The sequence below is a fragment of the Coregonus clupeaformis genome, chromosome 9, assembly GCF_020615455.1.
Source record: "Coregonus clupeaformis isolate EN_2021a chromosome 9, ASM2061545v1, whole genome shotgun sequence".
Classification (NCBI taxonomy): Eukaryota; Metazoa; Chordata; class Actinopteri; order Salmoniformes; family Salmonidae; genus Coregonus; species Coregonus clupeaformis.
Genome location: NC_059200.1, coordinates 22905172 through 22930679, shown reverse-complemented (window position 1 = coordinate 22930679; position 25508 = coordinate 22905172). Strand labels below are relative to the sequence as shown.

At 46.3% G+C, this 25508-nt stretch overlaps 1 protein-coding gene across 1 annotated transcript; it reads left to right on the top strand.

Moving 5' to 3' along the window:
- Positions 1 to 42: 42 nt before the first annotated feature.
- Positions 43 to 24069, top strand: dhx29 (DEAH (Asp-Glu-Ala-His) box polypeptide 29). The gene is made up of 28 exons (XM_041885528.2): positions 43 to 210; positions 383 to 570; positions 729 to 802; positions 904 to 1017; positions 1151 to 1280; positions 1412 to 1539; positions 1726 to 1869; positions 2173 to 2299; positions 4970 to 5137; positions 5532 to 5700; positions 6413 to 6533; positions 6706 to 7068; positions 7170 to 7436; positions 7689 to 7832; positions 10430 to 10606; positions 11006 to 11146; positions 13942 to 14086; positions 14304 to 14424; positions 14626 to 14710; positions 14798 to 15015; positions 15141 to 15216; positions 18601 to 18825; positions 19366 to 19502; positions 19817 to 19907; positions 20159 to 20491; positions 20751 to 20882; positions 23400 to 23496; positions 23686 to 24069. Exons 2-28 carry the CDS (start codon positions 405 to 407, stop codon positions 23739 to 23741), a joined length of 4149 nt encoding a protein of 1382 aa, XP_041741462.2. The 5' UTR covers positions 43 to 210; positions 383 to 404; the 3' UTR covers positions 23742 to 24069.
- Positions 24070 to 25508: the final 1439 nt, after the last annotated feature.

Sequence of the window (25508 nt, the reverse complement as noted above, 5' to 3'; positions counted from 1 at the left end):
GCTACGGCAACCGGAAACTACCAATTCATAACTCGAAAAAAATATTTTAGACGCGTTTTATTATTTGGCAAACTAGCCACAGCATTATTATGACTATAGAAAACATGCTGGACTCCACTCTTGAATAGTCAATCGTCTATATTGCCGATATACTAGTCTAGGACAGCTGTGTTATAACGTGTTATTATAACGTGACAGACAGATTGCGTTGTAAGTGCTGTTGTCTTTTCACCGGTGTCTGCAAGGTGTAGCTGCTTGCTAACTAGCTAACGTTACTAGCTAGCTAGCCATCTGTTTTCAGAGTAGCGAGACAACCATCATAATTCTAGAAACGTATGAAATTACCTGTTGGCAGATGTTTTTCAATTTAATATACATTTAGGGCAACAGATCGCAGTCTCTCAATGGGTGGAAAGAAGAAGAAATCAGCCACTGTCCCAACAGTCCCACCGGCAGCAGCAGGAGGCAATGTTCCTGCTGCTGGAAACGGCGTGGCTGACCCTGCTACTAATGGGAAAAAGCAGAAGCCAACTCCTGCAAAAGCTGCTGTGAAAGAAAACAAACCAAAGGGTATGTTACTCATATAAAGTAAGGTCTAGTTAGCTAGCTAGGTCTGAGCAGAGCTAGGTCTCAGAAGGCTGTGGCTGTTGTTATGAGTCAGAAAAACCCTGGTAGGTAATAATAGCCTACAATACACCTTCTGACACCTTCCTTGACTATTTTGACAGGTCCAAAGACCTACAGCCTCACAAACACAGCACAAGTGGACACAGGAGGAGTCGCTGACAAGTCTATTCTCAAAGTAAGTGTGCAGAATAGACTGTTGTATGTGTCTGATGTTTAACCCTGTTATTAGCCTACTACTTTATAAACGTTTTCTTAAATGTTTTACTTCTGGTACAGGTTGTCATTCAAGCAGACTTGGAGAAGAAGATCATCAAACTGATCAATGATTTCAGACAAGAGAATGGAGACAAAGGGCCGATATCAGGAAGACTCACCAACAAGAAATTGCTGGTAAAGAACATAATGTGTCACAGTAACAAACAAACCTTGATTCTCATGTCTGTCATGTCTTTTGTTAATCTATTCTAATGTCATATGCTTTGTGTTACACTGTCATGATATAGCCTGTGATTGTGTTTTACAGGATCTCTACTTAGCTCTGCAGAAGTTCAAGTTTAAGACGGAGCACATTGAGGAAGCCATGAAAATCAGTGTGTTGTATGGAGGAGACCTGCACTCTGCCCTCGACTGGCTTTGCCTGAACCTGAAAGATGGTACTTTTACTTAGATGTTCAAATTGTCTGGTTTTTTTTACCCTCTTATCGCAACAAACTTCTATACTGATCCTCTGACTGACTCGTTTTACTCTAGCTTTCTTTGATTCCCTCCTCCTCCTCTCCTCCAGAGGAGCTGCCAGCAGGTTTCAGTCAGAGGATGCAGGAAGAGAACCATGAGACCAAGCCCAAGTTCCAGCCTGCACCCCAAGCACCCCAACCTGAGTCTCCCAAAGAGACGAAGAAAGAGCCGGCAAAGGTGGGGAAAATATAGCCTTGATCCACCCTTTCCTTTGTGTTGCTTAGAGTATGCGGAGCGAATGCAACATTTCAGTCTGGCAACGTAAGATTATAGGAAACATTTTTACACATTCTGAGTCTGTGAGTCAATAAATTATCCCTGTGAGTTCATCAGTCATCTCCATGGTGATCTCCATGTTGACAGGTGCCTGTGAAGGATGAGGGGGCCAGTATGAAGGAGTGGATCCTTAGATACGCAGAGCAGTCCAGTGAGGAGAGCAGCGAAGAAGAGGAGGAGCAGAGTGGGAAGAAGACACGGAACCCAGAACTGGATGAGAAGTTTGATCCGGTAAGCTGAACTCAGCAATCATGTCACACACTCACCTGTTACACTGACATGTACTGTATAAATGATGACGCTCTAATCTGGTCTTACTTTTCTGATAGCCTGGGTGCCAGTCTGTTTCTGCTCTCTTGCTAACTCCTTATGGAATGTTTAGCATGACAATTCCATAAGGACTGGCACCCAGGCTACTTTTCCAAAAGTTCTAGGGATCTATAGTACTACTGGGTACTAATACTACTTGATGGGTAGTACTGTTTCTTTCACTCTGGTTGTGTCATTGACTTGTGATCTTGTGTTGTTGTGTAGAACGACAGGTACCTGGTGCTCACTGCACAGCTGTACGATGCTAAGGAGATGGCTGCTACAGCCAAGGCCAAGAAGGACAAAGGAGGTCAGAGGACTGCACAGGACAGAATCAGGGTCATACAGCAAGGTGTGTCTGGGTCCTCCATGGTCAACTGAACACTCACAGTATCTATATCAGGGATGGGCAACTTTGATAGTGGTGGGGGCCACAAAAAATCGGAACACATCATGAGGGGCCGCAGTGGCTCGCGGGTCTGTGTACCACATCCATACCCACACATGCCGTCAGAGCCAGCCCTAGCCTTTTGGGGGCCCAAAGCAAAATGTTGTTGCCCCCCCAAAAAGAGAAAAATGTTGCCATTTTCAAGCAAGTTTGCTGCAATTCTACACATTTAGCCATTGGGCAGAAAGAAGATTTTGCTATTTTATAACTAATTTCATGCAATTCTACTAATTTTGCCATGGTGCGTAGAGAAGAATTAGCAGTTTTACAGCTACTTTCCTGCAATTGTACACATTTTGCCATAGGGTGGAGAGAAATTATATCTGAGTGAGAGTGATTAACAAAATCAATGGGGGGGCCACCCGGTCGGTAATTCCACCATGATGACAACAAGTTTAGATAGTCTAGCGGCCAGACTAACTTACCAATCTAAAACTATTTAGCTGCCAATGGCTAATTGAGTGACTGTCAGTAACTCATGTTTCCATCCAACTATTTCATTATCTGACGCATGAAAAAAGTCACGACCGGGCTGATGGAAACGTGAAATGCCGGTACAATTTTATAAATGCCGACAGACAATTTGTTCGTTCGACAAGGTGGGATCTTTTTGTGTCTGTAAAATTTATTATACGAGAAATTACTGTAGAAACACCTTATGATATAATAACAATAACCATCATATGGAAGTAAACTTGGAGTCACGTGATGATATAGTGTGTGGTCCTCCCACTACGACTCGTGAAACCATGCAGTTTATTAGGCTACAGATGAATAAGTTATGATGAACTTCACAGGGTGGTGAATGTGCAAGGGGAGGAGCTTGATGCTCCTTTGCAATAAATATCGAGGGTCTTATTCTGGTGACATGATGGTTGATGCTTGGCTGCCGTTTGGATTACTTTATCCTATCCCAGGTATTCCTTAAAGAGGTGGGGTTTCAAGTGTCTCCGGAAGGTGGTGAATGACTCCGCTGTCCTGGCGTCGTGAGGGAGCTTGTTCCACCATTGGGGTGCCAGAGCAGCGAACAGTTTTGACTGGGCTGAGCGGGAACTGTGCTTCTGCAGAGGTAGGGGGGCCAGCAGGCCAGAGGTGGATGAACGCAATGCCCTCGTTTGGGTGTAGGGACTGATCAGAGCCTGAAGGTACGGAGGTGCCGTTCCCCTCACAGCTCCGTGAGGCAAGCACCATGGTCTTGTAGCAGATGCGAGCTTCAACTGGAAGCCAGTGGAGTGTGCGGAGGAGCGGGGTGACGTGAGAGAACTTGGGAAGGTTGAACACCAGACGGGCTGCGGCATTCTGGATGAGTTGTAGGGGTTTAATGGCACAGGCAGGGAGACCAGCCAACAGCGAGTTGCAGTAATCCAGACGGGGAGATGACAAGTGCCTGGATTAGGACCTGTGCCGCTTCCTGTGTAAGGCAGGGTCGTACTCTCCGAATGTTGTAGAGCATGAACCTACAGGATCGGGTCACCGCCTTGATGTTAGCGGAGAACGACAGGGTGTTGTCCAGGGTCACGCGAAGGCTCTTCGCACTCTGGGAGGAGGACACAATGGAGTTGTCAACCGTGATGGCGAGATCATGGAACGGGCAGTCCTTCCCCGGGAGGAAGAGTAGCTCCGTCTTGCCAAGGTTCAGCTTGAGGTGGTGATCCGTCATCCATACTGATATGTCTGCCAGACATGCAGAGATGCGATTCGCCACCTGGTTATCAGAAGGGGGAAAGGAGAAGATTAGTTGTGTGTCGTCTGCGTAGCAATGATAGGAGAGGCCATGTGAGGATATGACAGAGCCAAGTGACTTGGTGTATAGCGAGAATAGGAGAGGGCTTAGAACTGAGTCCTGGGGGACACCAGTGGTGAGTGCACGTGGTGCGGAGAAAGCTTCTCGCCACGCCACTTGGTAGGAGCGACCGGTCAGGTAGGACGCAATCCAAGAGTGAGCCGCGCCGGAGATGCCCAGCTCGGAGAGGGTGGAGAGGAGGATCTGATGGTTCACAGTATCAAAGGCAGCAGACAGGTCTAGAAGGACAAGAGCAGAGGAGAGAGAGTTATGGAAATGTAACGGCAAAAGTAATGTTTATGTGCACTACGTCATCACGCACAGCCTTTTATCCACAAAAAGTATGTTTAATTGAAACACATCCCTGGTGGGAAAATGCTCATATTGTTTTATACAGATTTTAGAATATTCACATTAAAATCTGTTGCAAACTGGATGGAAACCTAGCTGCTGACTGATATAACAAGAGAGAAACTGGTGATGCACAACCAGTTTTCGAAATTGCACTTTGTGTATTCTACTATTCTAACTCTCAACAGTTCCAATTTTTTTATTTTTATAAATATGTTTTGTTTTTGGAAATGGATCCGTGGGCGTACATAATGGGGGCCATGGGCCGCTACCAGTTACCCATCCCTGATCTGCATACATTATCTTTCAAACTATTTACAGTAACACTGTTATGTTCCGTATTTGACCACAGAGCATCCTTTTTGATAATATTTGATAGAAGTGTATTGGTTTTATTTTCACACCACATATTAATGGTTATGTTTCTATTCACATTTTAGAGATGAAGCCACTAGAATCCCATCCTATGTTCAACACAGTGATAAAAGTTGTAGACACGCCCAAAGTCGAGGAGAAGAAACCACCTGCTCCAAATGAGGGGAAGGAAGAACTATCATTCGGCCTGTTTGAACAAGCTGAAAAGGAAAAGACCCCTCCCACAGAGAAAAGTAAGAATGGATTGACCCAAACATCTTTGTGTCAACCAGTGGAGGCTGCTGAGGGGAGGATGACTCATAATAATGGCTGGAACGGAGCAAATGGAATGGCATCAAACACATGGAAACCATGTGTTTGATGTATTTGATACCATTCCACTGATTCCGGTCCAGCCATTACCACGAGTCCGTCCTCCCCAGTTAAGGTGCCACCAACCTCCTGTGGTGTCAACTGAGTATATGATGCACTGTCTCTATACTCATCCAAAACAATCATGCATGGCATTGGGGTATGAGCATACAAATGCATACTACGCTGTGTAGTAAAATCCTACACATTACAGTATAACTGAGTGTGGTACTAAGGTTTCGTATTAAAACATCACATTTATTTCTGTCTCCTCAGCAGTGAAAAAGAATGAGCCTAAAGACATCCGTAACTTTGACTACACGGCTCGCAGCTGGACCGGCAAGTCCCCCAAACAGTTCCTGATTGACTGGGTCAGGAAGAACCTCCCTAAGAGCCCTGCTCCTTCCTTCCAGAAGGTTGCTGCTGGGAGATACTGGAAGTGCAGGTGAGTGATTGGATCCAATCTCAGGATCTCTGGCATGTTGTTAAAGTAGTCAGCAGGCTTGTGATCAATGCCATTTAATTCAGTCAACTCTGCTAGTTCATTGAGTTTTCATTGAGTTGGAATTTCAGTTTATTTTACTGAATTAGCTGCATTCAAATTAAAATTGACCTCAACATTGGTAGTCAGAGAAGCTGCACATCCGTATTCAACAATTTGTTATGCTCCTGGCTTAGTGTTGGGAAGATAGACAGTTGTAGCCTGGCTGACGTGACCCACATGGTGCACAGCCAGGGAGAGCTGACACACTGGTCAGGACACAAGTCTGTTTTTAATGCAGAATTCACACACAGCCCCTGAGCCCCACCACCTAACCCTGATACAACCACACACAGCCCCCAAGCGCTGCCCCCTTCCGTGAGGTCTCAACCCCCAGAAAATAACAAAGTTTGAGAGAACCAATCAGGGTTTGGGGCGGTGGCGCTCGGGGGCTGTGTGTGGTTGTCTATGTGGGCGTTTGAGTAAGAAAGACACAGAGGAGAACCAACCAGTTAAAAATCACAGCCCCTTCATTATCATGCCTACAACATCAAGGAGCCTTTCCAGGTGGTGAAGTCAGGAAGACTTGGAGTTTGGTGTCAGCCAGACTTAGACAGTGTATGACGTGTTGTGATTAAGTTTTGTCTTACAGTAAGACTGGTATTGTTTCTCCCAGGGTTCGTGTTCAGAGACTGGATGATGTTTTGGAGGTTTGTCCCAATATCCTAACTGAGGATGGCATGCAGGCTCAGCACCTGGGTGCTACACTGGCCATCTACAATCTGTGTAAAGGACAGGTGAGTTCATACTGTATGTAACCTCAACTAGAGTCAGGTGTGTTTCTGATGCTGTTTTACATTCCAATAACCATAACCTATGTCTGTCTGTCTCTCTCTCTCTCTCTCTCTCTCTCTCTCTCTCTCTCTCTCTCTCTCTCTCTCTCTCCCTCTCTCCCTCCCTCCATCCCAGTCAGTCCATATGTTGATCCCTCCCACGTACCGTGAGGTGTGGCTGGAGTGGCGGGACAGCGAGCAGGCAGAGGAGGAGGAGCTCCGCACGGCCATCAACAAACCCCGAGACCAGTTCATCGCCCGGCTGCTGACCCGGCTGAAGCAGCAGCAGCCCCAGAAGAAGTGTCCTTCTCCCCAGCCAGGGCTGCAGGGGGCTGGGGACGAGCCCGAGGATGACTGGGAGAGCCTGGCCAACCTGGAGGAAGAGGAGGACCCAGGGAAAACCATTACCCCGAAGGAGAGATGTGGTGGGGCTGCAGAGGCGGCGGCTCGGGCCCTTCTTCTGAAGCTCCGTGGTTCGGCACTGTCCCGGCGGTTACAGGTCTGTAATGTTTTTAATCTATTTTTAATCAGTTTTAATGTCTTATCAATAGTTGTAATATTGTGGAGTGACACTTTACAAAATGTTTCTAAACACTACAGACGGAAAGAGAGCAGCTCCCGGTGTTCCAGCACCGCGTGCGGGTCATGGAGGCTCTGTGTCGCAACCGTGTGGTGGTGGTGGCAGGGGAGACGGGCAGCGGGAAGAGTACCCAGATCCCCCAGTTTATCCTGGAGGAGCTGCTGACTGGGGAAGCTGAGGCCCAGCCCTGTAACATAGTGGTCACCCAGCCACGCAGGATCTCTGCCATGAGTCTGGCCAGCAGGGTGTCTCAGGAGCTGGGCTGTGACGACGGGCCTGGAGCCAAGGTTAGAGGGAATGGCCGATGGGCTGGTGGAAGTGGTTAGGTGGTTTGAGATTGGATTGAGGTTGACTACAGTAGGTTACATGTAGGTGGGGGTGATAAGCTGGTGGATGTGGTTAAAGGGTTATGTTAGGTGGTTAGGGGTTTAGGATGTCTCAAAAAGGTTAGGTGTTGTGTAAGGGAAGAGTTGAAAGCAGAATGCAACACATTTGATTAAGGTATTTTCTATTATTTGTTTACAATGTTGATGTTTCAGTCGTCGCTGTGCGGGTACCAGATCCGGATGGAGAACAAGTCTTCGGACTCGACCCGTCTGCTGTACTGCACCACCGGGGTTCTCCTCAGGAAGCTGCAGCAGGACCACATGCTCAGCTCTCTGACCCACATCATAGTGGACGAGGTATTTCATTTATTTATTTATTTATTTTATTTTACCTCCTTTTTCTCTCCCCAATTTTGATCTTGTCTCATCGCTGCAACTCCCCAACGGGCTCAGGAGGCGAAGGTCAAGTCATGCGTCCTCCGAAACATGACCCGCCAAACCGCGCTTCTTAACACCCGCCCGCTTAACCCAGAAGCCAGCCCCACCAATGTGTCGCTAGAGCGAGATGAGCCAAGTAAAGTCCCCCCGGCCAAACCCTCCCCTATCCCGGACGACGCTGGGCCGGTTGTGATACAGCCCGGGATCGAACCCGGGTCTGTAGTGACGCTTCTAGCACTGTGATGCAGTGCCTTAGACTGCTGTGCCACTCGGGAGGCCGGTATTTCATTTTTTAAGCTACTTTATTAACCAGAGCTGATAAAGCGTGAGAGGAGGGAGAGAGAGAGAGAGGTGCCGCTCTAGCAGGCGGGGGAGGGGCCGTACTGTGAGCGAGTGACATTGGGAGCGGGGAGGGAGAGACGAGAGACAGCAACCAAGCCGACTCTCGCTATAGTAAACTAATAGCTGCCATAACTAGGTTATTTATCATCCAATATGATTACGTTGTACCTGTCTTGACTGCATCAAACCAGGAGAAGCTAGTTAAGATAGCTAACGTTAGCTAGCTGGGCTAATTGAGGCTGCAGTGCATGCGCTTTCTCATCCTACAGTTACAAATAACATTAACTCCATTCAGAATATTAAGTAGCAGCCTGCCTGTTGACTCTTGGTCGTTGTAGCCTATCCTTTAACTTTTAATTATTCTATTGATTAGATACACTACAATGCCAAAAGTATGTGGACACCTGCTCATCGAACATCTCATTCCAAAATCATGGGCATTAATATGGAGTTGGTCCCCCCTTTGCTGCTATAACAGCCTCCACTCTTCTGGGAAGGCTTTCCACTAGATGTTGGAACATTGCTGCGGGGATTTGCTTCCATTCAGCCACAAGAGCATTAGTGAGATCGGGCACTGATGTTGGGCGATTAGGCCTGGCTCGCAGTCGGCGTTCCAATTCATCCCAAAGGTGTTCGATGGGGTTGAGGTCAGGGCTCTGTGCAGGCCAGTCAAGTTCTTCCACACCGATCTCGACAAACCATTTCTGTATGGGCCTCGCTTTGTGCACGGGGGCATTGTCATGCTGAAACAGGAAAGGGCCTTCCCCAAACTGTTGCCACAAAGTTGGAAGCACAGAATTGTCTAGAATGTATGTAGCGTTAAGATTTCCCTTCACTGGAACTAAGGGGCCTAGCCCGAACCATGAAAAACAGCCCCAGACCATTATTCCTCCTCCACCAAACTTTACAGTTGTCACTATGCATTGGGACAGGTAGCGTTCTCCTGGCATCTGTCAAACCTAGATTTGTCTGTCAGACTGCCAAATGGTGAAGCATGATTAATCACTCCAGACAACACATTTCCACTGCTCCAGAGTCCAATGGCGGCGAGCTTTACACCACTCCAGCCGACGCTTGGCATTGCGCATGGTGATCTTAGGCTTGTGTGTGGCTGCTCGGCCATGGAAACCCATTTCATGAAGCTCCTGATGAACAGTTCTTGTGCTGACGTTGCTTCCAGAGGCAGTTTGGAACTCGGTAATGAGTGTTGCAACCGAGGACAGACGATCCTGTTCTGTGAGCTTGTGTGGCCTACCACTTCGCGGCTGAGCCGTAATGGTTCCAAGGCATTTCCAGTTCACAATAACAGCGCTTACAGTTGACCGGGGCAGCTCTAGCAGGGCAGAAATGTGATGAACCGACTTGTTGGAAAGGTGGCATCCTATGACTGTGCCACGTTGAAAGTCACTGAGCTCTTCAGTAAGGCCATTCTACTGCCAATGTTTGTCTATGGAGATTGCATGGCGGTGTGCTTGATTTTATACAGCTGTCAGCAACGGGTGTGGATGAATAGCCGAATCCACTAATTTGAAGGGGTGTCCACATACCTTTGTATATATAGTGTAGTTCTCATCATTGACTGGCCATGTAGGGTATCTCCTAGCTTTTGCCACACACGGAGCGAGGCTCTATGACTGTAACCTATTGCCGCTTGATGACTTATGATTGGCCAACAACAAGCTACACGCTCCACTCTCGTGAAAAGCAAGAGCAGCTGCATTAAAATGTCTCTCTGTCTCTCTATCTCTCTCTCTACTGCAGCAGTCGCGTTTGGATCTGTACGGGCCCTTCCGGACAAGTCCGTTAAAATTACACATACCTGAGACCCGTGACAATCATATCAGATCCGACCCAGACCCGTGACATTACTTAGAATTCTGGATCCGGACCCGCTCGGGTCCCGGATCGGGGGCATTTGGGTACGGGTGGATCCGTGAAGACCTCTAGTATGGACACTACACTGATATCTGACCTCTTACACACTGCCCACTGTGCCCAGGGTTCGGTCAGACTCTCACACACACTTCAGTCTGTGCATGTTTTAGATCGACTACATTGCAGCCAAACTGGGCAGAATTACTGATCTACATATTACCTTGCATGCCAAATAACCACTCATTATGTGATCAAAATAAACTTGCCTTGAAACACGCTGTCTGTCTCATCCATTCTAGGTCCATGAACGCAGCGTCCAGTCTGATTTCCTGCTGACCATCCTGAAGGACGTGGTCCAGAAACGGTCCGACCTGCACCTGGTCATGATGAGCGCCACGGTCGACTGTGATAAGTTTGCCGCCTACTTCAACCGCTGCCCTATAGTCAACATCCCTGGCAGAACCTTCCCTGTCGAGGTTAGATGTCGGGAACTTTTCATTTCCCAATCGTTCACAAATATTAAAATATGAACTGTATTTTCTGTTTAAATTGAATTTTCCATCACAAGTCAATTATATTTCTGTCCTAATCGGTCTAAGTGCCAAAGATGATGTTATTTGTATCATACTACTTGTTGTTGTCCTGATATAAAATGTTATTTCAGCACTCAATGTAGCATTGTTACAGTGCATCTCTCAGATGCTGTATGGTGTTGTCCTGATGTGTTCTGACCATAGAATTAAAATGAATAGAAAGGTCAAAAATGTAATAATGGGTGGACTGCCGGCCATTTTGAGTGTCCCCATAGCAATAAAGCAGAAAGTGTCATTCTATTTCTGTGGTTCTGAAGTGCTCTGTTGCTCCTCCATTGTCAGGTGTTCCACCTGGAAGACATAGTGGAGGAGACGGGCTATGTTCTGGAGAAGGACTCTGAATACAGCCAGAAGATCCTTGAGGAGGAGGAGGAGGTCAACATCAACTTCACGCAGAAAGGAGGGAAGAACATGCAGCACCAGGTGAGATGGGGTATGACAGACAGGGGTGTGATCTCTGGGATAGAGGGGCCTTGTGATAGTACCTACTTGCTGCATTGGATCTCAGGATCAGATTGATTACTGACTTGTCTCTGAAAACACTGTAGAAGTGCCGTGTTATTTCCTAAACCAGGGGTGTCAAACGTCCGGCCCGCGGGCCGGATCAGGCCCGCAAACGGGTTTAATCCGGCCCGCGAGATGATAAAAAAATAAAATAAAATAAAAATAATAAATAACTTTTGTAAAGTATAAAAATGCGCTGCAATTTTTCAATAAAATAAACTGCTGTTCCAATTGCGTCCACTGGATGGCGCAATAGCAATTGTGTTAAGCAAGCAAACTGTTTATACCGGGGCAGAGCAAGTAGGTCAAGCACGTGCAGCCAATGAGCTACTTTGTTTTGCCCGCGATATTTATTACGGCTTCTACTTTTAACATTATGTGCTTTGGCACCCTCATTGCCCCAATATGTCTCTGTCAAAAAAGAGAAAAGTGGACGCAGAGTGCAGAGTGTTCCAAGAAAAATGGTCATCCTATTTATTCACGGAATTGAATGGGAAAGCTGTATGTTTGGTGTGTTCAGAGCATGTTGCAGTGCTGAAAGAATATAACCTTCGTCGCCACTATGTGAGTCTTCATGCCGACAAATATGACAACTTTCAAGGACAGCGGAGATGAGAGAAGGTGAATTAACTGTTGGCGGGTCTGAAGAAACAGCAGTCTGTGTTTACTCACAGCCGAGACATCAGTGACGCTGCAGTGAAAGCTAGCTACCTCATTGCTAATGAAATCGCAGTGGCTTCAAAACCATTTAGTGAGGGTGAATTTGTAAAAACATGCATGATGAAGGCAGCGGAGATTGTGTGCCCTGAAAGCGGCAGGCTTTTTGCAAATATCAGCCTGACAAGAAACACAGTTGCAGACAGGATTTCGATCTTTCAGTGGATTTGGACAGCCAGTTGAAGCAAAAAGTAAAGTCATTTATTGCGTTTTCGGTTGCAATTGATGAAAGCACGGACATTACAGATGTTGCACAACTGGCCATTTTCATCCGCGGAGTTGATGACACATTGACCGTCACCGAGGAGTTCGTGGAGTTGGTGCCGATGACAGATACAACAACAGCAGCTAATATTTTTACCGCACTCGTCGGCGCTGCTGGACAGGGTCGGAGTGGACTGGTCCCGCGCTGTCAGCCTGGCTACAGATGGTGCGCCCTCAATGATCGGGAAAAAAGCAGGCGTTGTGACAAAGTTCAGAGAGAAAGTGCGATCTGCAAATGGAGGACGTGATTTTTTGACTTTTCACTGTATTTTGCACCAGGAGGCTTTGTGTTGCAAGTCATTAAAGATGGATAACGTCATGAAGGTGGTCATCCAAACTGTTAATTTCATCCGATCCAGAAGCCTGAATCACCGTCAGTTTGACAGCCTTCTCAGAGAGAAAGACCACATCTATGGCCTGCCATACCACACTGAGGTAAGATGGTTAAGCCGAGGTGCTGAGGCGTTTCTTTGATTTACGAGAAGAAATTGAACAGTTCATGGAAGAAAAGGGCAAACCAGTGTTAGAATTACATTCCGCAGAATGGATGCAGGACCTTGCATTTATGGTGGATGTTACAGAGCACCTGAATAACTTGAACAAACAGCTGCAAGGGCGCAACAAAGTTGTCACGCAGTATTATGACAGCATACGTTCTTTCAAGTTGAAGCTGTCATTGTGGGAGACGCAACTTGCCGGTGGTGATGCAGCTCACTTCCCCTGTCTGAAAAATGTGTGCGCGACCCAACATGTGGCAGACATGAAGCGGTTCAAAGATAAAATAACGGGACTGTTACGGGAGTTTGAGCAACGCTTTCAGATTTATGTTTATATGTTTTTATGTTGATGTGCTATTGTTTTTATTTTATTTGTATATTTAACCTATTCTTGACTCTGTGGTTCTTGCACTTGTTTGGGGAACAGGATTTCATTATTTTTATCTACATTTCTGCCTGAGAAATGACACCCTGATATAGTTCTGTGATCTGTGATGTACTTATGTGAATCACTGAGGCATTGTGTGTTTGTGTGTTCTTTGTCCTCAGAACTTTCAAATAACTTGAGGTGTTTTATGATTAATAGTGATGTTGTGCTTTTGGACACTGTCCTCAGGCTCCAGCTTTATGTTTTTATGTTGATGTGCTATTGTTTTTAATTGTTTTTATTTTATTTGTATATTTAACCTATTATTGACTCTGTGGTTCTTGCACTTGTTTGGGGAACAGGATTTCATTATTTTTATCTACATTTCTGCCTGAGAAATGACACCCTGATATAGTTCTGTGATCTGTGAAACAGTTATGTTAATCACTGAGGCATTGTGTGTTTGTGTGTTCTTTTTCTTTTTCTTTAGAATTTTCAAATAAACTTGACGTGTTTTATGATTAATAGTGATGTTGTGCTTGTACTATTTTGGACACACTGTCCTCAGGCTCCAGCTTTATGTTGTATGTTGATCGTATTAAAACAAAGAAAACAATCTGAAGTTGTTGTTTTTAAGTTATATATACCATGATTTTTCCGGTCCGGCCCACTTGGGAATAGATTTTCCTCCATGTGGCCCCTGAGCTAAAATGAGTTTGACACCCCTGTCCTAAACTATACTGAATCATTGTGCTGTGTGCTATCCTATTCTAAACTACTGTAAATGCCTCAGATCTGATCCATGTTGTGCATTACAGTGAACAGGAACCAATACATAACTCATGGTGTTTTGTGTGTGTGTTCTCCAGGAGTTTATAGTGAAAGACTCAGGCTCTGGCTGGGACCTGGGTCCTGACCTGGACCACTTCAGCAGCCGGACCCGCCACGCCCTGCAGTACATGAACCCCAACAAGATCAACATGGAACTGGTCCTGGACCTGCTCGACTACCTGGGTAAATATACACCTCCTGGACAGAATAGCGGGTTCATTCAGCCCAGTGTGAGGACGTGGAGAGAGCTATAGACTGGAGAGTTAATCTCATGTCTATATGTGGTTTATGGTTGTTGTTTTATAGTTGTTTTTAATTAGGGCAATTTAGATTTAGATTGATTTGATTGATTGATTGATTGGTGTTGCGCCAACTGTAATATTCTTTCCCCTTCCCCCAGATAAGTCTCCTCAGTTTGCAGTGGTGGATGGAGCTGTTTTGGTGTTCCTCCCAGGTCTGGCCCACATCCAACAGCTTTATGACCTGCTCTCCACAGACAAGAGGTTCCGTGGCAAAGACAGGTGAGTTTATAGTCTTCACTGACAATGTCCTCCTGAGAAGAATGCCATCTTGAGTGCTAGCTATTTATAAATTCATTGTTGCGTTTAGTGGAATACATTAATAGGTATGTGTAGCCAAAATCAGGTCAACATGGTGGTAAACTATTTTGTAGCAAAGGTTATAGCTTTCATAAAGAGATTGGTTTATGTCTCCCTATTCAGGTACAAACTGGTAGCCCTGCACTCGACACTGTCATCTAAGGACCAGGCTGCTGCATTTACAGTGCCCCCTGCTGGAGTTAGGAAGGTGCTGGGGTTTCTTTCTTTAGTGCAGTGATGAACTGAGATACATACTGCTGAAACAATCATTTTCATTACCCTGTCTCTATTTTAGATTGTGCTGTCCACAAACATAGCGGAAACTGGAGTCACCATACCTGATGTTGTGTTCGTTATTGATACCGGAAAGACCAAAGAAAACAAGTACCATGAGAGTAGCCAAATGAGTTCCCTGGTGGAGACGTTTGTCAGCAAGGCCAGTGCCCTCCAGAGGCAAGGCAGGGCAGGACGCGTGCGAGACGGCTTCTGCTTCCGCCTGTACCCCAAATTCAGGTCAGCCTCTCCCTCTCAACCACAGAACAAGTTGCTGTCTACGGCACAAATACCTCTACAGCCTTATCTGAGGTCAGCAGCTACACACGTTACAACCTGATTGTGAATGTTCTTCTATGTAACAGGTTTCAGGCATTCATGGATTACGCCATACCAGAGATACTGAGGGTTCCCCTGGAGGAGCTGTGTCTTCATATTATGGTACACTGACAATTATAAACTGGGTGGTTCGAGCCCTGAATGCTGATTGGCTGACAGCCGTGGTATATACCACGGGTATGACAAAACATTTATTTTTACTGCTCTAATTACGTTGATAACCAGTTTATAATAGTAATAAGGCACCTTATGGGTTTGTGGTATATGGCCAATATACCACAGCTAAGGGCTGTATCCAGGCACTCCGTGTTGCGCCTAAGAACAGCCCTTAGCCGTGGTGTATTGGCCATATACCACAACCCCCCAAGGTGTCTTATTACTTAATTATTCTTAGATAATCTTCATACTAGATACAGGAACAATCTACTCACAGGGCTCACTTGAAAAATATAAATCTCAATGTGACTTCCCTGGTTAAATAAAGGACAAAAAGACATCCCAACCACCCTAATCTTCCCAACCACCCTAAACTTCCTAACCACCCTAACCTTCCCAACCATCCCAACCACCCTAACCTTCCCAACCACCCTAACCTTCCTAACCACCCTAACCTTCCCAACATCCCAACCACCCTAACCTTCCCAACCTTCCTAACCACCCTAACCTTCCCATCCATCCCAACCACCCTAACCTTCCCAACCACCCTAACCTTCCCAACCATCCCAACCACCCAAACCTTCCCAACCACCCCAACCACCCTAACCTTCCCAACCAACCCCAACCTTCCAAACCACCCTAACCTTCCTAACCACCCTAACCATCCCAACCACCCTAACCTTCCCAACCACCCTAACCTTCCTAATCTTCCCAACCACCCAAACTTCCCAACCACCCTAACCACCCTAACCTTCCCAACCACCCTAACCTTCCCAACCATCCTAACCACCCTAACCTTCCCAACCACCCCAACCACCCTAACCTTCCCAACCACCCTAACCTCCCCAACCACCCCAACCACCCTAATCTTCCCAACCACCCTAACCTTCCCAACCATCCCAACCACCCTAACCTTCCCAACCACCCTAACCTTCCCAACCATCCCAACCACCCTAATCTTCCCAACCACCCTAACCTTCCCAACCATCCCAACCACCCTAATCTTCCCAACCACCCTAACCTTCCCAACCACCCTAACCACCCTAACATTCCCAACCACCCTAACCTTCCCAACCACCCCAACCACCCTAACCTTCCCAACCACCCTAACCTTCCCAACCACCCTAATCTTCCCAACCATCCCAACCACCCTAACCTTCCTAACCATCCCAACCACCCTAACCTTCCCAACCACCCTAACCTTCCCAACCATCCCAACCACCCTAACTTTCCCAACCATCCCAACCACCCTAATCTTCCCAACCACTCTAACCTTCCCAACCACCCTAATCTTCCCAACCACCCTAACCTTCCCAACCATCCCAACCACCCTAACCTTCCCAACCACCCCAACCACCCTAATCTTCCCAACCACCCTAACTTTCCCAACCAACCCAACCACCCTAACCTTCCCAACCACCCTAACCTTCCCAACCACCCCAACCTTCCCAACCATCCCAACCACCCTAACCTTCCCAACCACCCTAACCTTCCCAACCACCCCAACCACCCTAACCTTCCTAACCACCCTAACCTTCCTAACCACCCTAACCATCCCAACCACCCTAACCTTCCCAACCACCCTAACCTTCCCAACCATCCCAACCACCCTAACCTTCCCAACCACCCTAACCTTCCCAACCACCCCAACCACCCTAATCTTCCCAACCACCCTAATCTTCCCAACCACCCTAACCTTCCCAACCACCCTAACCTTCCCACCCTAACCTTCCCAACCACCCTAACCTTCCCAACCACCCCAACCACCCTAACCTTCCCAACCACCCCAACCACCCTAATCTTCCCAACCACCCTAATCTTCCCAACCACCCTAACCTTCCCAACCACCCTAACCTTCCCACCCTAACCTTCCCAACCACCCTAACCTTCCCAACCACCCTAACCTTCCCAACCACCCTAACCACCCTAACATTCCCAACCACCCCAACCACCCCAACCACCCTAACCTTCCCAACCACCCCAACCACCCTAATCTTCCCAACCACCCTAACCACCCTAACTTTCCCAACCAACCCAACCACCCTAACCTTCCCAACCACCCTAACCTTCCCAACCACCCCAACCTTCCCAACCACCCTAATCTTCCCAACCACCCTAACCTTCCCAACCACCCCAACCACCCTAACCTTCCCAACCAACCTAACCTTCCTAACCACCCTAACCATCCCAACCACCCTAACCTTCCCAACCACCCTAACCTTCCCAACCATCCCAACCACCCTAACCATCCCAACCACCCTAACCTTCCCAACCACCCTAACCTTCCCAACCACCCCAACCACCCTAATCTTCCCAACCACCCTAACCTTCCCAACCACCCCAACCACCCTAACCTTCCCAACCACCCTAACCACCCTAACATTCCCAACCACCCCAACCACCCCAACCACCCTAACCTTCCCAACCACCCAAACCTTCCCAACCACCCTAACCTTCCCAACCACCCTAACCACCCTAACATTCCCAACCACCCCAACCACCCCAACCACCCTAACCTTCCCAACCACCCCAACCACCCTAACCTTCCCAACCACCCTAACCACCCTAACTTTCCCAACCAACCCAACCACCCTAACCTTCCCAACCACCCTAACCTTCCCAACCACCCCAACCTTCCCAACCACCCTAATCTTCCCAACCACCCTAACCACCCTAACCTTCCCAACCACCCCAACCACCCTAACCTTCCCAACCAACCTAACCACCCTAACCTTCCTAACCACCCTAACCATCCCAACCACCCTAACCTTCCCAACCACCCTAACCTTCCCAACCATCCCAACCACCCTAACCTTCCCAACCACCCCAACCACCCTAATCTTCCCAACCACCCTAATCTTCCCAACCACCCCAACCACCCTAACCTTCCCAACCACCCTAACCTTCCCAACCACCCTAACTTTCCCAACCATCCCAACCACCCTAACCTTCCCAACCACCCTAACTTTCCCAACCACCCCAACCACCCTAACCTTCCCAACCACCCTAACCTTCCCAACCACCCCAACCACCCTAACCTTCCCAACCACCCTAACCACCCTAACATTCCCAACCACCCCAACCACCCCAACCACCCTAACCTTCCCAACCACCCAAACCTTCCCAACCACCCTAACCTTCCCAACCACCCCAACCTTCCCAACCACCCTAACCACCCTAACCTTCCCAACCACCCTAACCTTCCCAGCCACCCTAACCTTCCCAGCCACCCTAACCTTCCCAACCACCCTAACCTTCCCAACCACTCTAACCACCCTAACCTTCCCAACCACCCTAACCACCACTGTTCTGTCTCTGTCCCCTCTACAGAAATGTGAGTATGGCTCTCCAGAGGAGTTCCTGTGTCGAGCCCTAGACGCGCCCCAGCCCCAGTCTGTGAGTAACGCTGTGTGCCTGCTCCGGAGGATCGGGGCGTGTATACCGGAGGGCCACGCCCTCACCCCGCTGGGTCACCATCTCGCCACTCTGCCTGTCAACGTCAAGATCGGCAAGATGCTCATCTTCGGCGCCATCTTGGGCTGTCTGGACCCAATCGTAAGTTACAGTCCATGCGTGGTGTCATACATTTCTGAATTAGCATTGTATTATACTGTTGTATTGTATTAACTGCTTGCAAAATCAGCAGTCAACAATGTGATATGGGACTCACCTAGTTAAAGCTAGAATCCGTAATTTAAACAATAAAAAAGCAGCACCCCGCCTCTGTTTTGGTAAAAAGCTGAGGGATGGGCCTGGAGAAATGTAGCCACTCTCAAATTCATAGACATGGCTATGGATGCAAGGACTGACCGTCCATGATATCAAAATGATAGTTTTAACCATGTTTTGAGGCTATACCGTGTTTGTTTACGTTTTACATTGTTTACAAACATTGGAGTAAAACAAACTTATATTTTGGGTTCTGATAGGGTGTGACAGCTCATAAGGCATTTAGTAGTTATATTCTTTGAGAATCAATGCATATATATAATTAATTTATAAGTCCAAAAATGGATGTAGCAACTACGGATTCCAGCTTTAAAGAATACATCTAATTTTCTAAATCCATGATGACTGAATGTAATTGTATTGCAGGCGACTATAGCAGCAGCGATCTCGGAGAAGTCTCCCTTTGCCACGCCCATGAACCAGAAGGATCAGGCTAACCTGGCTAAAGCTACCCTGGCTGTAGCCAACTCAGATCACCTGACTATCTACAATGCTTACCTGGGGTAGGTGCATCTCTTTTCAAAAGTATGAATGACCAAAATCTGAGATGGCTAATTCAGGGTCATGTTCAGTTGGGCACATGGCAGTGATGGTAAAGAAAACATGTTTATTGGACAAGTTCACCTATTACCTCTGTTTCAATCTATTTTCTTCCATTTTGTGCCTAATAAATAAGACCCTGGACCCTGTTCTCTCTAAAGCAACTGTGACATAGCCTAACCCTGAATATGTTGATTGTTCCTGTGCACTTCTAATGGCTCAGCCACCATCTTGGTTCCTTTGTTTCTGTTCCCTAATGGTATTGTTCTGCTAACAGGTGGAAGAACATACGCAGTGAGGGATATCGAGCCGAAATGGCCTACTGCAGGAAACATTTCCTGAACCGCAACGCCCTCATCACCATAGAGGTATTCTATTCTCTAACTTGTGTCTGGTTCTCTCATCTGGTATGCTTTAACAGTGAGCGTCAGGGTTGGGGTCAATTCCATTTTAATTTTGAATTTCAGTTTATGTCTTGAATTGACTGAATTGAAATGTAATTTACCCCAACCCTGGTGAGCATGTCTAACTGCTATACACAGTGACAGTAGTTATAAGAGATCATGCGACATTTACAGTGGTTAATAAGGACATTAAACCTGGATCTCTTCCCCATCAGGACATCAAACAGGAGCTGATGCGTATGATGGACCAGGCTGGATTCTCTGGTTCCTCCAGGTCCGGTCGAGGACCACCTTCCCGGGATCGGTCTGACCCCAGGGGTCCCCAGGCTCCCCTCACCCCCCTTGGTAAGCCTCAGATCTGTGTCCTGAACGCGGTGCTGACAGCAGGACTGTATGACAGTGTGGGGCGGATCCTCTACACTCCCTCTGTGGACGTCCTGGACCGGGTGGCGTGCTCTGTGGAGACAGCCCAGGGGAAGGCCCAGGTCCACCCCTCCTCCGTCAACCGCTGCCTGCAGACACGCGGCTGGCTGCTCTTCCAGGAGAAGGTCAGTTGGTCCCATTCAATCTACCCATCTGTAATCTCTATGGTGAGATCGATTACTCACTGGGTGTAGAAGATTCCCTTAACTGGAGATATAGGATCAAATTCTCCCTACTTCTAATCCTAACCAAGGGTGCGGCCAGGCCGGGGCAACCTCTAACTCCCAGGGAGGCCTAAATATAATAATTGACTGTGTTTTTTTATACTATTAAAAAATACTATTAAGTTCCTCATGTTTTAATCAAATTTTGACTCTCCCTCAGGTAAAATACTCTAAGATCTACCTGCGGGACACGACCCTGATCTCTCCGTTCCCCATGCTGCTGTTTGGAGGGGACATCGACGTACAACACCGGGAGAGACTCATCTCTCTGGACGGATGGATACACTTCCAGGTCAGAGTTCTTCTCTGGGTCAGCTGTATTACATGTTTATTATTATGGATGACTAGAGGGGTACATCAGTGCTACAGCAGAGACACTGTGATACACAAAGAGAAAGAAAATCGAACTCTTGTTTCCCGGACCCAGATTAAGTCTACTCCTGAACTAAAATTACTTCTCAATAGAGAATCTCCATTGTAAGTGCTCTTTAGTCCAATACTTGTCTTAGGCTTGCAGTCCAAATTCAAAGTAGACAGCCCTTGGCCCTACACCCTCAGCCCTTGAATGATGTTTTACATCGTCACATCCGAGTGTTCCTTAAATGTCCCTTGCCCAAGTGAGGGAGCGTGATGATCGGAGAGGCAATGTCCTTGGTGGAAATCTTGAAATTGAGTTGAAAAACAACCAACCTAAAGCTATTAATGTACCTAGTAAGCTAATATACAGTGAGGGGGAAAAAATATTTGATCCCCTGCTGATTTTGTACGTTTGCCCACTGACAAAGACATGATCAGTCTATAATTTTAATGGTAGGTTTATTTGAACAGTGAGAGACAGAATAACAACAAAGAAATCCAGAAAAACGCATGTCAAAAATGTTATAAATTGATTTGCATTTTAATGAGGGAAATTAAGTATTTGACCCCCTCTCAATCAGAAAGATTTCTGGCTCCCAGGTGTCTTTTATACAGGTAACGAGCTGAGATTAGGAGCACACTCTTAAAGGGAGTGCTCCTAATCTCAGCTTGTTACCTGTATAAAAGACACCTGTCCACAGAAGCAATCAATCAATCAGATTCCAAACTCTCCACCATGGCCAAGACCAAAGAGCTCTCCAAGGATGTCAGGGACAAGATTGTAGACGTACACAAGGCTGGAATGGGCTACAAGACCATCGCCAAGTAGCTTGGTGAGAAGGTGACAACAGTTGGTGCGATTATTCGCAAATGGAAGAAACACAAAAGACCTGTCAATCTCCCTCGGCCTGGAGCTCCATGCAAGATCTCACCTCGTGGAGTTGCAATGATCATGAGAACGGTGAGGAATCAGCCCAGAACTACACGGGAGGGTCTTGTCAATGATATCAAGGCAGCTGGGACCATAGTCACCAAGAAAACCATTGGTAACACACTACGCCGTGAAGGACTGAAATCCTGCAGCGCCCGCAAGGTCCCCCTGCTCAAGAAAGCACATATACAGGCCCGTCTGAAGTTTGCCAATGAACATCTGAATGATTCAGAGGAGAACTGGGTAAAAGTGTTGTGGTCAGATGAGACCAAAATTGAGCTCTTTGGCATCAACTCAACTCGCCGTGTTTGGAGGAGGAGGAATGCTGCCTATGACCCCAAGAACACCATCCCCACCGTCAAACATGGAGGTGGAAACATTATGCTTTGGGGGTGTTTTTTCTGCTAAGGGGACAGGACAACTTCACCGCATCAAAGGGACGATGGACGGGGCCATGTACCGTCAAATCTTGGGTGAGAACCTCCTTCCCTCAGCCAGGGCATTGAAAATGGGTCGTGGATGGGTATTCCAGCATGACAATGACCCAAAACACACGGCCAAGGCAACAAAGGACTGGCTCAAGAAGAAGCACATTAATGTCCTGGAGTGGCCTAGCCAGTCTCCAGACCTTAATCCCATAGAAAATCTGTGGAGGGAGCTGAAGGTTCGAGTTGCCAAACGTCAGCCTCGAAACCTTAATGACTTGGAGAAGATCTGCAAAGAGGAGTGGGACAAAATCCCTCCTGAGATGTGTGCAAACCTGGTGGCCAACTACAAGAAACGTCTGACCTCTGTGATTGCCAACAAGGGTTTTGCCACCAAGTACTAAGTCATGTTTTGCAGAGGGGTCAAATACTGATTTCCCTCATTAAAATGCAAATCAATTTATAGCATTTTTGACATGCGTTTTTTCTGGATTTTGTTGTTGTTATTCTGTCTCTCACTGTTCAAATAAACCTACCATTAAAATTATAGATTTGATCATGTCTTTGTCAGTGGGCAAACGTACAAAATCAGCAGGGGATCAAATACTTTTTTCCCTCACTGTAGCTAGCTAGCACTCCTGTCAGATAGCTAGCTACAGTTACCCATAGCTGGCTAGCTAGTATTATAGTATACATTTCAGAATTCCAAAAAATATGTTTAGCTACGTTTTATAGGGTCCTCACTACGAGACTAAGCCAATTTGCCAACGGTAAAATCAATGTCATCTATGTATTTTTTTTTTGCACGCTAGCGTCATAATTTTGTCTCACATGCCGAAAAATGCAGCCATGTTGATTAAATTTGACACTGTTCGCACGCACCGGAGTTTGACACGTGACTACAGTTTGCATTGAATTGTGGGTCATATCAACCACACAAGTGATCAAAGTTCTTCGCTCGTGTTTGGAAATTAATGTGTTTGGACTGCAGCCTTAATCTAGGTCCAGGAAACTGACCCGTGTAGTTGTGCATACTGTCGCAAGCAAGGTTCTGTCTGATCTCTGTTCCTCCCTGTCCTCCTCTCTCTCCCCACAGGCCCCAGTGAGGATCGGAGTGATCTTTAAACACCTGAGGAAGCTCATAGACTCACTGCTGGAGAAGAAGCTGGAGAACCCACGGATGAATCTAGAAGGTAATATTCTACCCTTTCTCTGTCTTTTCCCCCTCCATTTTCTCTTGTTTCCCTCTCTCATTTTCTCTTTCCTTCTTCCTCATCCTTCCAGTCTCCTCCTCCTAATCCCCCTACATGTTTGTGTTCATGACATTGTGCTCTGTGTCGTTTAATTGTGGTAAATGGTGTTGTTTACACACTTTTACATAGATGAGAAGACCATCCAGTTGATAATAGAACTGATCAAGATGGAGAATGTCTTCTGACCACTGTGACCTCTGACCTCTCGTTGGAGACCTCGGCTATACGCGGTTGTCCCAGGACAGATGGATGGCCTAAAGAGGTGGTTGTACTGTATAATGACATTTAAATCATGAAACAAAATAGCATATTTCTTATCTTTTATCAATGATGATTGTTGCCAAACATAAAATAAAGCTGTATTTGGTGTTGATGGCTAATTAATGTTTGATATCCGTTTTTAGGGAAATAAACATTTTAGGTTCATTCATAGCTCCTTCCCTCGGAATGTAACAAACATCCTTTGGTGATTAGCATGTCTTAGTTTTCTAAAATAAACAAAACTCTAATGGTCTTGTGTGTGCGCCTAGTAAACATCTGAAATATTCCTGCAATTATGCCACACTGGTGCTGCCCAAACAGTTATTTTAGATAATAAACTGGGTGGTTCGAGCCCTGAATGCTGATTGGCTGACAACCGTGGTATATCATACCTGTATACCACAGGTATGACAAAACATTAATTTTTACTGCTCTAATTACGTTGATAACCAGTTTATAATAGCAATAAGGCACCTCAGGGATTTGTGGTACATGGCCAATATACTAAGAGCTGTATCCAGGCAAGCCGCGTTGCGTTGTGCATAACAGCCCGTAACCGTGGTATATTGGCCATATACCACATCCCCTCGGGCCTTATTGCTTAATTCTTTAGAGTCTAAGATGTTGGGGGAGGGGGGTGCTAAGCTGACATATGTAATTGTTTTAAGATGGTCACACTATGGATCATTTAGCTATTTGATTTAGAATTTTAGGACCCCTTTTAGGTATAAAAAAATGATTTGATAAAATATTGACTTTGGCCTTTACTAGAACACCATCGTGTTCCGGTGAATCTTTCCACAGTGGGGTGATATTAGTTTGTTGCCCGAACGGTTCGGATGCTACCAAACAGAAGTTGGCACATCGATGGTACTGACTTCAGTCGTGTAGAGCAACGGAGAACATTGTGTTCGTGAGAGTCATCTTGTTGTGGAAAATAACCACTATACTTTATTAAAAATCAAAGGTCTTAGAGTTTTTGTTGCATCAATAATTACTTTATTTTTAATTCAACAAAGCCAGGTCAAGCTGCAGATTGGAACCCCCTAATTTTCTCTCCAGCCATCTTTTTTTTTTCTTTTTTTTTTGGGGGGTTGGGGCGGTGGATCACCTTAATATTGCAGATAGATTGTATCTTCTATCAATCTAATTGTCTGCATCACTTCCAATCCCCCATGTTTTTTACATATATACTCCCCTTTATTACTTTTCAACCCCGCCATCCTTTCCCTACTTGGAGTAAATTAGTGAACAACAATGCCCAGGCCTCTACTTCCGGTCTATACTTACTATCTACACCTTATGGACACAGTTCATTTTACAATAATTCTATTATATATATATATACAGTGGGGGAAAAAAGTATTTAGTCAGCCACCAATTGTGCAAGTTCTCCCACTTAAAAAGATGAGAGAGGCCTGTAATTTTCATCATAGGTACACGTCAACTATGACTGACAAATTGAGATTTTTTTTCTCCAGAAAATCACATTGTAGGATTTTTAATAAATTTATTTGCAAATTATGGTGGAAAATAAGTATTTGGTCACCTACAAACAAGCAAGATTTCTGGCTCTCACAGACCTGTAACTTCTTCTTTAAGAGGCTCCTCTGTCCTCCACTCGTTACCTGTATTAATGACACCTGTTTGAACTTGTTATCAGTATAAAAGACACCTGTCCACGACCTCAA